General features: G+C 43.0%; 1 protein-coding gene across 1 annotated transcript in view; it reads right to left on the reverse strand.

Annotated features, from left to right (window-relative positions):
- The window catches only part of mtcl1 (microtubule crosslinking factor 1), an 82450-nt gene that overhangs the window by 18634 nt on the left and 48516 nt on the right, over positions 1 to 15300 (reverse strand). Inside the window, exons 5-9 of the mRNA XM_019268904.2 lie at positions 12990 to 14378; positions 9173 to 9319; positions 6218 to 6319; positions 5378 to 5602; positions 2665 to 2835 (exon numbers count right to left, since the gene is read on the reverse strand). Coding sequence (XP_019124449.2) covers positions 2665 to 2835; positions 5378 to 5602; positions 6218 to 6319; positions 9173 to 9319; positions 12990 to 14378 — 2034 coding nt within the window. The remainder of the gene's footprint in view (positions 1 to 2664; positions 2836 to 5377; positions 5603 to 6217; positions 6320 to 9172; positions 9320 to 12989; positions 14379 to 15300) is intronic.

Raw genomic sequence — 15300 nt, forward strand, 5'->3', positions numbered from 1 at the left:
GCCCAGATTGTGAGCTCAGATCACCGGGGGGAGTGTTAGTGTTTGTGCCACAGGCATTTTGGACCACCAAGAAGAAGAAGAGGAGGTTTTCAGAGCTGGTGTCGTGAGCAGGGCAAGTGTGCAATTTAACCAGGCTCAGCAGCTTCTAAGGACATAATGACAGAGGCGAAATGACTGAAGAATAAGATGACGGAGGAAGCTACAGTAAGAAGAAAAAAGGAGAAAGTCACCGAGCAAAAAGTCGCCAGACAAGTTTAAATCTGGGACTGACTTTTAGTCATTAGTGAGGCTAAAAGACAGACGCCGAGCTGGGCTTCTAGTGAGTAATATTAGCTGTCTTGTGTTAGAACTCACTAGTTTTTGATCATAAGTAATGTAATCATAACAATTACACATGTACAGCTGTTTAAAATAACTAAAATATGAACGTATGGATGAGTGTATCTCTTCTGAAATGAAGTAAAATCTCTAAATAGTTCAATAATTAAAGCTGCAACAAAAACCTGTTGCTCAGCTCGGATGCTGATTTATTTGAGTCCATTTGTGTTGCAACAGATTTGAGAAAGTTTAGACTTAGTCTTAGTTAAAATCTACATTTGGGTTTAAAGTTGCTTCAGGCTATATGAGCACTGACAGCGACTGAGGAGAACAGCATGTACTTCCTGAAGTGTCTGCTCAGAGAGCTGTTTGCCTCTGGTGGCTCCGCTGTGGAGAGTTTTCAGGTCTTGGCAGGGGGAAGTAAAGCACAAAGGAGTCTGTGAGTAAAACATCACCTCAAGGCTTTGCCAACCGCAGCTAAGAGCACGTTCAGGTGTTAAAACACCAGTGCACAATACAGTCCAGGTCGCATCATAGGAGCGTCAGAAAAACATTTTTCATTCAATGGGTTCCAAGAAAAGATGGACGTTCATTTCTAACGGGAATAAAACACCAGAATATAGCTTGGTGTATTAAGTTCGGACCTTTACCGCAGCCTTTCATTATTTTTCTCATTCATTTTAATTGTGTTTAATTGTGTTGGGATGAATGTTTGGCGTTTGACGTTCATTAGAGCTGTTTGGTATGTAGATGAGAATTCTGGCCTAGATATCTGGTCAGAGGCAGTAATTATTGAGTACACCCACTTTTAGGTTTATTGTTCAAACATGGACTCTGACAAAAGGAGCTGTGTTCGACGCGGCCTGTGTCGAGATCTACTTTCAGTACGCCCGTCTGTAAGAAGTAAAGAAAGTACCTAAGCATTTTGGGTTGGATGCATTATTAAGCAGCCCTAAGTGCTCTACTCTGTCTTGTGTTTTGATTTTTCTACAACATCATAAAAAAGGTTTGTACAGTGATCTGATTTTTGCTTTACTCTGTGAGAAGTTTTACAGCGTTACCTCCTCAAACGTGCCCCGTAGACTATATTAAGCTTTATGCATGAGAGCAGAAATGTAGACTTGCTTTAGTAAGCATTTGCACACATGGCTACTACAGCAGAGCAAAGCGCAAGCTCAGATGATAATTCCTGCAGCCAGAGGGAGATAATAGTAGGCTATGTTAAGCTGTAAAGAGGTCAATGAAAGTTTGCAGTGAAGGACATAATTTAGTCAGTATGGCAGCTCGGTGAGCTCTCTGGTACTGCCAATGTCTGATACTGTTAAAGTATAAATAAATACTGTAGATTTTCTGACATTGGTTGTGAACCTTTATGTAGCATAGGGAACTCTTCTCAATACATAATATGTACTGGAACTAGTGTCGTAGCGCCATGAAGACGATGGCGTAACAGTTCTCAAGTCAAGCTTGAAATATCTAGATCAACGCTTTGTAATTTATCTGTGATTTTTTTGGGTGGTGCACTGGTTACTACCTCCATGGCTGTGAAGTAAAGCCAATGTTGAAGTGCCAAAAACTGCAGTTCCTCAAACATCCACTTGAGGCTGGCTACAGAACAAGTCAGTCTCCATAAGTCCCCATGTTAAAATGTCCAACTTCACAGCAGAAATAAACATGTTTACAGCCTGGTACAAAAAACAGTTTTGGTCTCTTTAGCTAATTTCCCTGTTCAGGAAAACTGTACTGAGGGTGAATTTTTATAGAACTCACCTGTTCAAATTATATTAAGGCTTAAAGTTAAGCAGGATTAACAGTGTGGTCACTTTGACTGACAGGTAGGTGCTGTTACAGGAGGCTTGTTTGAGCGACCAGGCTTAATTCAGTCATTTCATCCATGTCTTTGCCAATTTTTAGATTAGCCGGGAAGTGGAAGAGGCAGAACTACCGATATGGCCGCATATTTTGATCTTCAAAACAGCTCTTGCAATGTATTGTGAAAGTCTTATCCCAGCTACCTATTAAGGTCATGTCTTTGGACTGTAAGAGTACCCGGAGAGAACCCACACAGAGATGGGGAGAACATGCAAACTCCACACAGAATGGCCCCTGTCAAGGTTTAAACAAGGAACCTGAGGCGACAGTGCTAACCACAGTGCAGCACCGTGCTGCCCTGAATTTAGGGCATTTAATAATTTATCTAAAAACAGGCGGTTGAGAAATGATGCGTCTTCTCTACCTATCCAAATATCTTACAAACGTGGAGAACCTTTGAGGGATGTTTCCGAAGCAATGGCTGATTAGTCCATGAAAATGGAAATTGATTAAGAACCAGGTGAGTGTCAGTACCTGTCGTTGATGCTGCAGGTGTCGATCAGGTGACAGCAGGGGCATGATGGGTGTGGTGTCGGGGGCGTCCCCTTGAGTTTGCGGTAAACACAGCCTGTCGTCTCGAGCCGACTCGCCCTCCGCCTGCTCCATTATCACTCCCAGCTCTGGGATGCCCTCCATCTTCTCATACTGGAACAGATGATACAGCCATCATGAAAAGCCTGTGTTTGAATTCATGCGCATGTTTTTCTGTTTCATAACATTCTGCTCGAGGATGCAAGGCAGAGAAACACCCTGGATGTGTATGTTACCATCACGGGGATAAAACACACAAACAACCTGACACATGCCTGAGGAAAACTACTGTCATACATGTATTTAATTTGGGTTTCTTTGTATTGTTGCAAAGATCATTGTATCTTCTTCTTCCTGTAAGACTCCGGTAAGTTACTCCTCATCCATCCGTCTTCCCAAACCTCGAGGGACTGAATGCTAACACACTTAAAGTGACGTCACAAATAATAACTTCATAATAAAGAGCTACTGTAATGCCTGATAATAGTGTTCTGAGATATTAAGCGATGGCTTTAGGACTCTGTGACTTGCAGGTCGGACATCGCTGTCATTTAGAAGAGTCTGTACTCATTAGTGAAGATTTATGAAGGCCTTCTAGGAAAACAGCCAATATCTCTTGCACCTCTTCTGTAGTAAAATATAGTTCACCGATTTACTAGATCTCAGTACACTGTAAGAAAAACTGGATCTTGATACATGTTCTGGAGCACTTTGAGCTTTCTGGAGAACCTTTTTATTTTGAAGAACTCTTTACTGTGGAAAAGTACCCATGACATCTATAGATATCTGTCCATCCATTATCTGTAACCGCTCTGTAGATATAAGAGGCTCATCCTTATTTTCAGGTGTTTATACACTGATGAAAACACAGTTATCCCCATAAACTTTAAGGTTCTTTAAAAGTTCAAAGCAACTTTTGGTGCTTTGAAAAAACTTTTTATCTTAAAAATAAAATGATAATAATTGATAGAAAGTATTGGATATATATAATATAATATATAACTTGTTTTTAAAGTGATTAATGTTGCATTTAAAGGTGCAGAGTGTAGAATTTGGTGGCATCTACCAACTGAACACCACTCGCCTTGTGGCTGTGACTCGCTCCCTGTAATATAAAAGATATAAAAGTCTTGTTCTAATGTAACAAAACAATTCCTATTTTCAGGTTAATATACACAAATGAAAACATGGTTATGGTTGTCATATTCTATTTCTGCCAGTAGATCCCTTTAAATGTTACAAACTGCACCTTTAAAATCAAATATGTTATTTCAAGCGATTAAATATTTTACATTGAATGAACTCAAATATTATTTACGCTAAACTCTGGGAAGAACTTGATATTGATAATAACAATCTTTGAAGAACCAACAGTTGAAAAGGTTTGCTGCAGAACTGAAAAAGTTTCCCATATAGTGGCACCATGAAGAACCACCTTATGTTCTGACTTTTATTTTTAAGGGTTTAGTTTCCCAGAGGTCTGAAGTTGGATCAATTGAACTTTTCTGGCTGATTTTATTTAATTTGTGTTCAGATTTTCTTTAATGCAGGTTTGAAGTTCTTTTTTTATCCTCATCTTTTATTTGCAGTTGTTTTACTGTCAACCAATACTTGGATTTTTACTTTAACACAGAGCTCAATAAAGAAGAGAGTAAATATAGAAATAAAAGATGAATCAATGAACATGAACTGTTTCTTTGTGGTTTGTGTGTGTCTTTATGATTTTGGATTTCCTCTGTCAGCACAAATACCATCAGAACACACAATTAAAGACTTGAGACGGCTCTGGACCCTTTCAGACTAACCAGGAACGTCAAAGTCTATGAGCCCATAAGCTGGAACAACCACATTTCTACTATTTTTCTATTCTTGCTGTGATTGATTGTTTTCAACATGTGTGATATGATACAACCAGATGGATTTGGGGTGTTTCAGATGGTGACTCCAGAAGTCTGAGGATGAGAAGGAAGAGAACGTCATATTTTTTTGTGGATTTATGTGTTTCATTTGATCTGAGTCCTTCTTTCTTGTTTAAAAAACTGAGAGGCTCTGTGAAACTGTAACCGTGATTAAAGGCTTTAAAAATAAACCCGACTTGAGAAAATGTTCTCTTGGGATTCAATGTCAAGTCAAGGACATCCAGCAAAGTACACGCCGGCTCCACACTGCTGCACCATCTGTAGGCGCAAATTAGGTTTCACAACAAGATACAGCATGAATAAACTGAAGAGTGGAGAGAAATTAAATACATTTGAATCAAAGTGACGTAGAATTATGTTGAATTAAGTGTCAAAGCCAAAATAAAAGACAGTAAAGTGTTTTATGTTACTACAGAAGGGTATAAACAGGAGGAACTGGGTGAACAGAGCAGTGATTACAGGAACTGTCCATCAACAGATAATTCAGACGTCACAGTGATGGTCAAGCTGCTCTGTGATCTCTGGGGCGATCGCTCATTGTGTGAAAAACCAAACCAAACCGGCAAAACATGAATCTCACAGAGTTTAATCAACCAGGAGACTGAGAAGAAGCACAAGAAAAACTGAAGCACCGACAAGCTTGAACCATCAATCAGACACCTGCATCCTAATGGGATGTACGCACCTCAAAGTGATGCAGGATTAAGAGCTGTACCACCAAACCCCCCCCGACTCACCTCCGGGTGCACCGTCTCCTCTCCGGGGTCGTCCTTGCGGGCAAGCCTCCAGTGTGTAAGGATCCACCTGAGCTTCATGTAGAAGATGATGGTGTTGCGTCTGAAGAAGCGAACCTCTTGTAGCAGCGTGGCTCGCTCCTGATTCCAGGGCACCTCGTGACTCTGGAGTCCCTGCAGCTCCAGACCTCCACGCTGGGCCTCCAGACGCAAACGCTCATCGTCCTGCTGTCGGCGGGATCAGGGAAGAAGTCAATAAAATGGTCATCGTGTGAGATTCTTCTTCATAATTTAAATAATAAATATATTTTAGATTAATTTAGTCCAAACTATGTCAGAAAATAGTGAGAATTACAGTTTCCCAATCACTCAAATTGCTTTTTTTGTCAACCAATCACAGAAAATTCAAAGATATTCAGTTTAATATCAGAAGATTAATAAAACTAGGAAAGAAATTACATTTCAGACGCCTGGACCAGAGACATTTTTGCTTTGAAAATTTCGTTTTTCGACAAACTGCTCCAGCTCTAAAAGCTTATATGTTAAATCCCACATGCCATTTCTTTTTTTTATTTGATTAAAAGCATAATTGGTCAGAGCAGATGTTGCTGATTGTATTTTGAACACAGTGTTTACATGAATTTATTCAGGGATTTAGTGGAAACTGCATGTGACGCACTGAAAGCATGGACGTCAGTCTTAGACTTAAATAAACTTTCTGCTCTCTCTCCTGGTGACACTTAATTAAATTATGTTCAAACTTTATAGAGCCAGTGAAGTGTGATACTGCTCTTCTTTTGTTCTTGTATTCGAACGTGGCATGACTGACTTGCATTATTGTACCTGAGGCAGAGAAATGACAGCCTCCCGTTCCTCCGTCGCCGCTCTCAGCCTTCGCTCGTGATCCAGACGTAACTGGATGTCAGAAGCAGGCGTGTCCCGGAGCTGAACCCACAACAGCACAGCACAGCACACAGTTACTTTACCAACACTTCAATCACATCACATATTGATATCTCACTCTTGAGATGATTATAATTTGCTGCGAAAAACTAAAATTCTTTGAGCAGGACTAAAAAAAACTCAAATGAGATCACACAAACTAATTTCATCTTCTGAAGCAACCTCGGTAAATAATTTAAATTTTAACACTTTTAACGCTGCACATTTTGAACTTTGACTCAATATTTATTATTGAACATCAAAGCTTTTTGATCAAACCCTTAAACTCAAAAACTAATAGTCTGACATTCTGTGAAATAATAAATTAAGTTAGATCAAAAAAGATTGACAGTGCACTAATGTTTGTTTGCTAAATACGAAGCTGGAGCCAGCAGCCAGTTAGCTTAGCTTAGCATAAAGACTGGAAACAGAGGGAAACAACTAGCCTATCTATCCAGGGGTAAAAAAAACATAATCTGCCTACCAACACCTCTTTAAACTGAAGTATAAAAAAGACTTTCACTGCTCTCCGCAAAGAAACAGTCTGACACATAACCCCACTATAAGACTGCAACTTCTCCTTTTCACTACACTAATTGTTCGGACATAGGAAGACATAATGGTGTTTATCACTGACATTATAAATAATGGACAACTTATGCGTGACATCACCCATAGGTTTCCGAAGATCTGTTTGAAGCTCAAAATCTGTCATGTTGACAGTCCGGCCTAATCTAAAAATTATCAGTGGATCTGAGGTGGGCTGAATGACGCCTGTGTACTCAAACAAAACACACTAACTGTTTGCATCTGTTTCCCGTCTTTAGACTAAGACGAACTGGATGCTGGCTCCAGCTTCATATTTATAGTATAAATATGGGTGATATTGATCATCTCATCTAACTCTAACTAAGTCTGTTTCATCAATTCATTGACTAATTCTTTTTTAATCATCAAAAGGTGTATAAATGTACTCTACTACAGCTGACAAGTAGCTCAAAAACATCTACATCATGCTGTGAATCTCCAAAATAAAGCTATGAACAACACTAGAAGGTTAGTCGTTTTCTCGTAACAGGTATTATTTCCAAAAGTATACAGCAGTCGCAATAAGAACCGAATGCATGTGAGGTGTTTTACTACAGGTGAAATAAATGCTCATAGGGAAATGAGATGTTCATGGTCTTCAATGTAATGATTCTTCAGCTGCTTTATAAGACATCTCTGTCTATCCTCGAAGTGCAGACTCTGACAATTTGGAAATTGGGTTTTTATATAATGCGATTTTCTTTTTCCTCCTCTCCTGGGCGTCGACTGCACCCTCCGACAGTAAGTTGAGATGTTCAGTGTATACTGACCCTGGATCACCTCCCCGTCAGCCCAATGTCAAATGTAAATCACCCAGGCCGACAGTGCAGCGTTAATCCTGCCACATCCGAGCTGCTTTCCCATTTTTATTCATTTCCCCCCCTCGCAGATTACACTGTGGCAGAAAGCGCAGGGACACACGAATGTGCTATAACTGTAACAGTAATGTGTCACATCGGCAGGCTGCTGGTACTCTGTATTACATAACAGCGAGCAACTTCTCGATGAAAACACAAGCATGAGGCAGCGATTATGAATCACAGAGTCCGGCCGGTTTATTAAACAGCCGAGTCATGGAAGGATTTTACAGATCCGAGCCGTGAGAGCGGCGGCAGCAACGTTACCACTCGTGTTGGGACACTTCTGTGTAAGCTGCACTTTTACATACATACAGTACGTTTAATTTGCTGAGTCGAGTCATGACAGTGCAGCTGGGAGTGATGAGCAGCTGCCAGAGGGCATCACTGACAGAGTGCAGACTCAGCCGTGATACACTTAGTGCATACATACGCCTAACAGGTCTGTATACTGTAGCTGTGCATGGCTGCTGTCTCACACTGTTTTTTAGAGGGCAACGCACTGTCAAACATTCAGAGTGATAAATCTTTAAAAGGAGTAAATCAATCACAAAATGTCAAAGGGGGAACATGGTACGGATTTTAAAAAAAGCAATAAGAAAATGTGGAAAAGAGTAACATGAATAAATAAATAAAGATCTGTGGCTGTAGGAGTGAATATTTAGTGTGAAAAAAGTAGAGTGAGTGAATGAAGTGAAATCGTGTTCAGCATCAAAAAAAGTGACCGTGGCTGGAGTGTCACTAGACATGCTGGACTGAGCGGCCTTCTGTTCAATATATATTTGATCCCCTCGGATTCAAAATGTATAGTTTACAGTCTGCTCAGAAACACTGAGAGATGTGAGGAAGCTCCTTCAGAAATGACTTCGAATGGATGCATATGGAAGATAAACTCGACACACTTTGGTGTGTTTCATTTCAATTCATTCATCTCCTGTAGATAAAACTCCTCAGAATTGAACCTGTACCTGTAAAATTATATCAACAGCTTCACTGGAAGTCTTTTTTGCCATGGTGCACTGATTCTCAGGTCAACAGACACTCCAAAAACAAACCCCAGAGGCGCCCAAAACTTTTTTTTTCAGTGTCATTCTTTACTGACATTTACTCTTTTTGATTTTGAGTTCAACTCTGATGTGCCAACTTTAAAAATATAGGTTATTTTCATTCATTTATTTGCCCGAATCACGCGTTTCAGCTAGTTTTGGAGCGTCTACGGGCCCTTCAGCTCACCATGGGAAAGAAAGAACTCGTCACTCTACAGAGAAGAAACCAGATTTGTCTTTGAATCGATTTAAATGTTTAGAAAATAGGTCGACAGAAGGCCCGTGGTGTACAGGGCTCATGGTAGAGCCAGTGTAAACTCAGCCCCATAGGTGGAAGGGAGATGGAGGAGGGAGGAGGCACTGACCTCTGCTCTTAAAGCCAGGGGCCTGTGGTACCTAGTGAGTCCCGTGGCTCCCCTGCTCTGGGCCTGGCCCCCACCCTGGCTCTGGCTCTGGGGCTCCACGCCTCGCTCCTGTCCTAGACGCCACTCCAGCTCATCCCTCTGACCGGACTGTGAGTGACGTGGGGCGGGGAAGGGGAGGGGAGGGAAGGTAAGGGGAAGGTGGGGTGAGGAGGACGGTGTGGGTGTACGGGGGGTTAAGGAGGGAGATGGGTGACAGGTGCAGGGGTGCAGGTAGAGGTGGTGGTGGTGGTGGTGGTGGTGGTAGTCGAGGGGAGATGTGTGAGGTGGATTGTGGACAAAACAGACAGAAGACAACAAACGGGGTGAGGGGAAGAGGAAAGAAAGCGGGCGGGGAGAAAACAAATAAAAAAATAAAACATAAAATGGGTAAAGAATATAAGCAGAGAGAGGGGAAAATTAACTAACAGACTACACGGTGTGGAGAAGAACAAACGGACTAGAGTACGAAGAAAAGCGCAAAGAGGAAGACCAACTTAAAGATGACGGCGTATGAGAGAGATGAGAAGAGAACGAGAATGAGGATGAACAAAATCATGGGCTGAAACATCTGGCGGGAACACAAAGAGGAACAAAGAGAGGGAATCGGGGGGGAAAAGAATGCAAAACACTTGTTATGAAGCGCATGCAATGAGGGATACATGAGTCCAAACCAACAGCTGAGAGATACCACGGCAAAACTGCAGAGCGAGAGCTAGCAACGCTAAAGGTGCACAGCCGTGTGTGAAAGTCGTGTCTTGATGCAAATTGTTTTCAGACATTACAGCATTTAAAATACACCTGGAGGCATTCAGAGGCTTCAGACGAGCTTTTAAGACAGCGCCATGCTTTTTTTTTGTAGCAGTGCCCACATTTTTATTTCTTTAAGTGAGAAAGCTAGCAGCCAAATATGTGTTTATAAAAGTTTGTAACATTCCTCAAAGAAAGAGTTGGGGACATATTTTATTTAATTATGACTTTTATAGCTTGTAATTATGACTCATCATCTTGAAATTATTATTATCTCGTACTTTTGTCATTGTGCATAAGCTGCATCTTTGAGTTTTATCTGGTGATCCTGATGTTTTGTCACAACAACAAGATGCCTTGAAATTATCTCGTGAAGATCGAATAATTATCCAAAAGTGACATGAAGGTCTTATAATTACGAGATACGAAAGTCACATTAGCAAGAAAACATTTCCTCCACTTTACAGGATAATTATGAGATCAGATTTATATTTATTTATTTAATGGTGAAAACATCTAAACTTTATTTCTCAAGTGAATGTGCTTCTGTACATTTCTTCAGTTTAAAAAATACCTGACTCCTTTCAGTGTTCACTCTCTGACTGCTACTTTTGAAACTATTCTACAACTTGAATCATCTTCAACAACTCTGAATAGATGGAGAACAAACGCATTGCTTTGAAACAGGTGTGAGTTGTTAGTTCAGTGGTTAGCTTTGACTAAAACCACCCAGCTTCACCCAGACTACCCCGGCGAGTCCAACAGGCGGAGGAGCAAAGCAGAGACAAGTCACTGGATAGGATGAGCATGGAGGCAGCCTCGCTCTGTTATCTCTACAAAGCACATTGGCGTGAGAAATGCTCGAGGAGCTGTTTGTTTTATTCCATACGACAGTCTGGCTGATTAGAAAAGACATCCAAGATGTCTGCCTGATCATGCAGCGCAGAGATAATGAACCTGCTTTGGAAGAGTACACAGTATGTTGACATGTTGACTGAGCTGCAGTAAAACAACAACAGAAAGCAGGATGCCAGCCAGCGAGGTTCTCCACACAGCGCCATGCATCTCTTCTTTTATACTTATTACTGAACACAGGTTATTTTAAACAGTGCACATATTTCTATGCTTCATCTCCTTGGCAACGGTTTGGAGTAACCGATCCCACGTGCGTCTCTGCGTGATGATATGTTGTGCAAACATAATAGCTACACCGTTCACGTGTGAGAATGAGTCATACAAATGGTAGCGTGGTGTAGCGAAGCTGTAAAGAGAAAAATATTTACTCAGCTTTATCATGCAACATTTCACTATGTCAGGAAAAAAAAAAAGAAGCTTTGGATCGAGCCAAATGGAAGAAGCTGCCATAAATCCTTTAGTACTTACTCCATTCACACCAAGCACCCTCCTAAGCACCCTCCCTTTGGCCCTGTCTGACTGGAAGCAGGACGGCTGCAGACAGTGAGTGCAGGGAGGAAGAGGAGGAGGAGGAGGAAGGCAGGCAGGGCTGCTGGCTATGAGGATGTGCATGGGGATGCAGATGTGGATGTGGCAGCAGCAGCAGCAGCAGGAAGCGATGGTGGTGGCGGTGGGTCAAGGGAAGTGTGGCGGTGGCGGTGGCGGTGGCACCAGTGTGGTAGAGCTGGGTGGCTCATGTTGGAGCAGGGAGCCTGCTACGTCACCCTGAACGTCTTCTTGAGGATTTAAATGATAGGTTCGGATTTTTTTCAAGCCGATCTCTAACCTGTCTGACTTGGTACGAAAACCTAACAGTGAAGGTATGAAGGTTATGAAACATAACATGTCAAAAGGATCACGAGACCCCAATTTTTACGGTCTGTATTCACACGGACGATCGAGATCAAGTGAACTTTTGCCCTTCTGCTCCACGGGGAGCTTTCTGTCCTCCCTGAACTTCCCTCAGGACGCCTGTTTCACCGTCTGACAAGTGACAACTCCCCACCTGTTGTAGCACAACTCCACAGAGGACAAAACCTACAGTCCTCGCCTTATGCAAAAATGAATTCTAATGTCTAGACAAATGTGACTTCAACTGTATTAATCAAGCTGAATTAAGCTGGTAACTTTGTCCCGGTAAGATGTATCCCTCCACCACATCTCATCTCACCACACTATCCAGGGGAGGACTGAGAAAATGACCTTAATTTTTGCACGATAGTCGCTCATATTAGCTTCTGCCTTTAGCACTTGTGACACTCCTATAACATGGCTGGAATTAATATGAACAGTTCTTAAAAGAAAGATTCAAAAGTTGTGTTATTCCATGCACCTGATTCCTACATTACCCACAAAGCAACTCGACCTCTGACAGATCAGTCAGAGGTCTAAAGCTCCTGTGAAACAAGGACTATTGATCTTCTTACAGTGGAGCTGCGCTGCTGCCATTATTGAGAAGAGGAATTACATTGGACCACCGCTGAATATTGCATTAAGACTTGACTTGAAAAAAATCCGAACCTATCCTCGGGAAGCTATCTGCCCACATCGTAATGAGATTCCCTTTGACAGGCAAGACTGCGGATAGTATGTGTTTGGCTAAAGACGTACAGCGCTGCCTCTGTCTCTAATTAGAGCTGATTTCTTTTAGCACACAGTGCTGACTTAGGATCTAATTTAGTTTATTTTGGCCTTAAATGGTCTACTAATGACTGCACACTTAAGGCCATTTAAATCAAAATGAATTCTCACATTTACAAATACACCAGCGAGCAATGAAACCATCTGGTGCGATATTATCTTCCTGCGACGTATCGACAACCAGGTGGGGTGCTTTTGAGTTTGAATGCTAATCAATGTTCTTATGAAATATTTTAAAAGAACATCTTGTTTGTGACGGTCTTAAGAAAATCTAAAGACTTCTTCCCATCATGGTTAATTGGCATACGAGCTGACAGGCCTTCCGCCTTTTTATTGATGTTTCTCCTTTTATTTTGCAAAAGAACGAAGCAGCCACAGAAAGAAAACATCTCCACGTACAGAAAGATGTCACCTTCAAACTCAGAGTTGAACTTACCTGGAAGTCGGTCACCAGGTCTCTTCCAAAGGTGCCAATGGGAGAGTCGCGGGACATGGAGGTGACCGTGGACAGGAAGCTGCTGGACTCTGTGAGGTTTGGCATGGGTGACAGATCATCTGTCCTTTCTCTCAGCCCCTCTCCTATATGATCCAGCTTCTCCACGAAGATGTGCAGCTCAGTACGGAAGGCCTTCATGCGAGTGTTGATGGTGTCCAGAACTTGGGTGTCCGGTTTGTTTCCGGACGCCGCCCCTCCTTCCAGGCTTTCCCCCGTCGTCACCAGCAGCCTGCCCTCAAAGATCAGACTGTCGGTGTCCGTGATTAGACGGTCCACCGTCTTCCCGAGCCTTTCCGCCTCACGTTTCACGTTGGTGAACGACTCCCGTTCTTCCCTCCTGCGGTTGGCCAGATCAGTGGCGCTGAGCTCGCTGCCATCTGAAGGTTTGATGCTTCCGAACCCTGAGGTGGTTGTCGTTTTCTCGAACAGATCTTCAGAGTCGCTCTCGCCCCCGATAGGACCCTCCCTCTTTGGGTGGAGGAGGAGAAGTCGCCTTGCCTCCTCATCCTCAGCGGCTTCTCGACGGCCTCCATCGCTCTCTGCATCGCTGTCTCGAGGGCTGCCGGTGCGCAGGCCGAGGTGTGCAGCCAGGTCGCAGCGCTGGACGTTGGACATGAGGACTCGGTTCTCGTACTGCAGCTTCATCACCTTTCCGCTCAGCTCGTTGATCTGCATCCTCGCTGATTTAAGCTCCTCCATCATCATCCCGCTGCTGGAACCATTACCGTTCCCCCCATTACCAGGTTTGAATAACCCTCCCTCACTGCCCTCCTCACCAACAAGCCCAGAGCTGCTGGTGGGGCCGAACTTGAAGCGATTGAGTTCAGATGTCAGCTGCCTGTTGTGGTCCTCGATCTCTGAGATGGAGCGGCGCAGCAGCTCAGCCTCCTCCTCCACAAACTGTAGATGCCGGCGTAGCTCACTCGCCGACTCCAGCGCATCACCACCGTACGGCGACGAGGGCATGCTGGAGAAGGGTTCCCGCCCGAAGCAATCTCTTTCGTACTGACAGCGGATGTCTTCGTTTTCCGCTCGCAGGCTTCGGTTCTCCACTTCCAGCTCCACAATCTTTCTGCCCAGGATGTTCGCCTCCTCCTCCACCAGCTTAAGCCGCAATCTCAGCTCGGCCTCTCGAGTGGTGTGAGGACCTCCACCAGAGCACTCGGCCAGGGGAAGAGGACTGTCCACGTCCCCGTAGACTGACTTGTACTTCTGTAGCTCCTGCTCCAGTTCGTCCTTCTCTCGGCCCAGCTTCGCCATCTTTTTCCTCATCAGGCCGGACTCCTCTTTGGCAAACTGGAGCTGGCACCTGAGGTCTGCACTGTCCTCCTAGCAGGGTGATAGTGACGAGGGTGATGCAATTAAAAACATTTTATAACAAATGAACCCCCGGAAAGATCAAAAACAACAATGCAGCACTTTATAGCTCATTCTTTCCTACTGAAGATGTAAAATACAGCCAATTTAGAGTCACCTATTAACCTGCTTGAAGTCTGTGATGGTTCTCATCAGTCATCCAGGTTGTCTTTCTTTGAGAAGGGTAAAATCTGGGGCAACTAAACCTCCTAGGAGACTGAACAACAATTCAGACTTGGCCTCACAAGACTCCAACAACCAGAGCTCAGGTGACTTTAACAACTCGGACAACAGTCGAGTCAATAATCCTGCACAAATCTACAAACAAAGTCCAGTTGCCCCAGATTTAACCCTTCTCGAAGACAAAAATATTAACCTGCATGTTTTTGGACTGTGGGAGGAAGCCGGAGAACCCATGCAGACTCACACAGAAAGGCCTCAGGCGAGGTTTAAACGGGGCGTCAGTAGCTCAGTCTATAGTAACATGGCTTGGCCGGCCATCCTCCAGTTCCCAAGTATAGAGGGTGGACTGGTAGCTGGTGTCAGCTCACCTCCTGGGCCACACTCTTGCATGTCTATGAGCCCTTGGTTGTATTACAGGCCATTGTATGTAAAAACTTGTGTATAAAAAGAATAATGAATCAATAAAGTCTATAAAAAATCTATAAAATAAATACATAAACAAACGAGCGTGAGGTGACAGTGCTAACCACTGCACCATGAAGAAGACACATCTTATTATCGTACATTATCTTATTTATGTTATATCTTATATATCTTTGCTACAGGGGCACAATACTTGTCAGTAGCATCAGTTCATTGTTGGTTTTGGTCTTTTCATGGGATTTGTTGACAATAAGAAAAAGAGAAAGGGGGCAACAATAATATATTTTTA

The sequence above is a fragment of the Larimichthys crocea genome, chromosome II (assembly GCF_000972845.2).
Source record: "Larimichthys crocea isolate SSNF chromosome II, L_crocea_2.0, whole genome shotgun sequence".
Classification (NCBI taxonomy): domain Eukaryota; kingdom Metazoa; phylum Chordata; class Actinopteri; family Sciaenidae; genus Larimichthys; species Larimichthys crocea.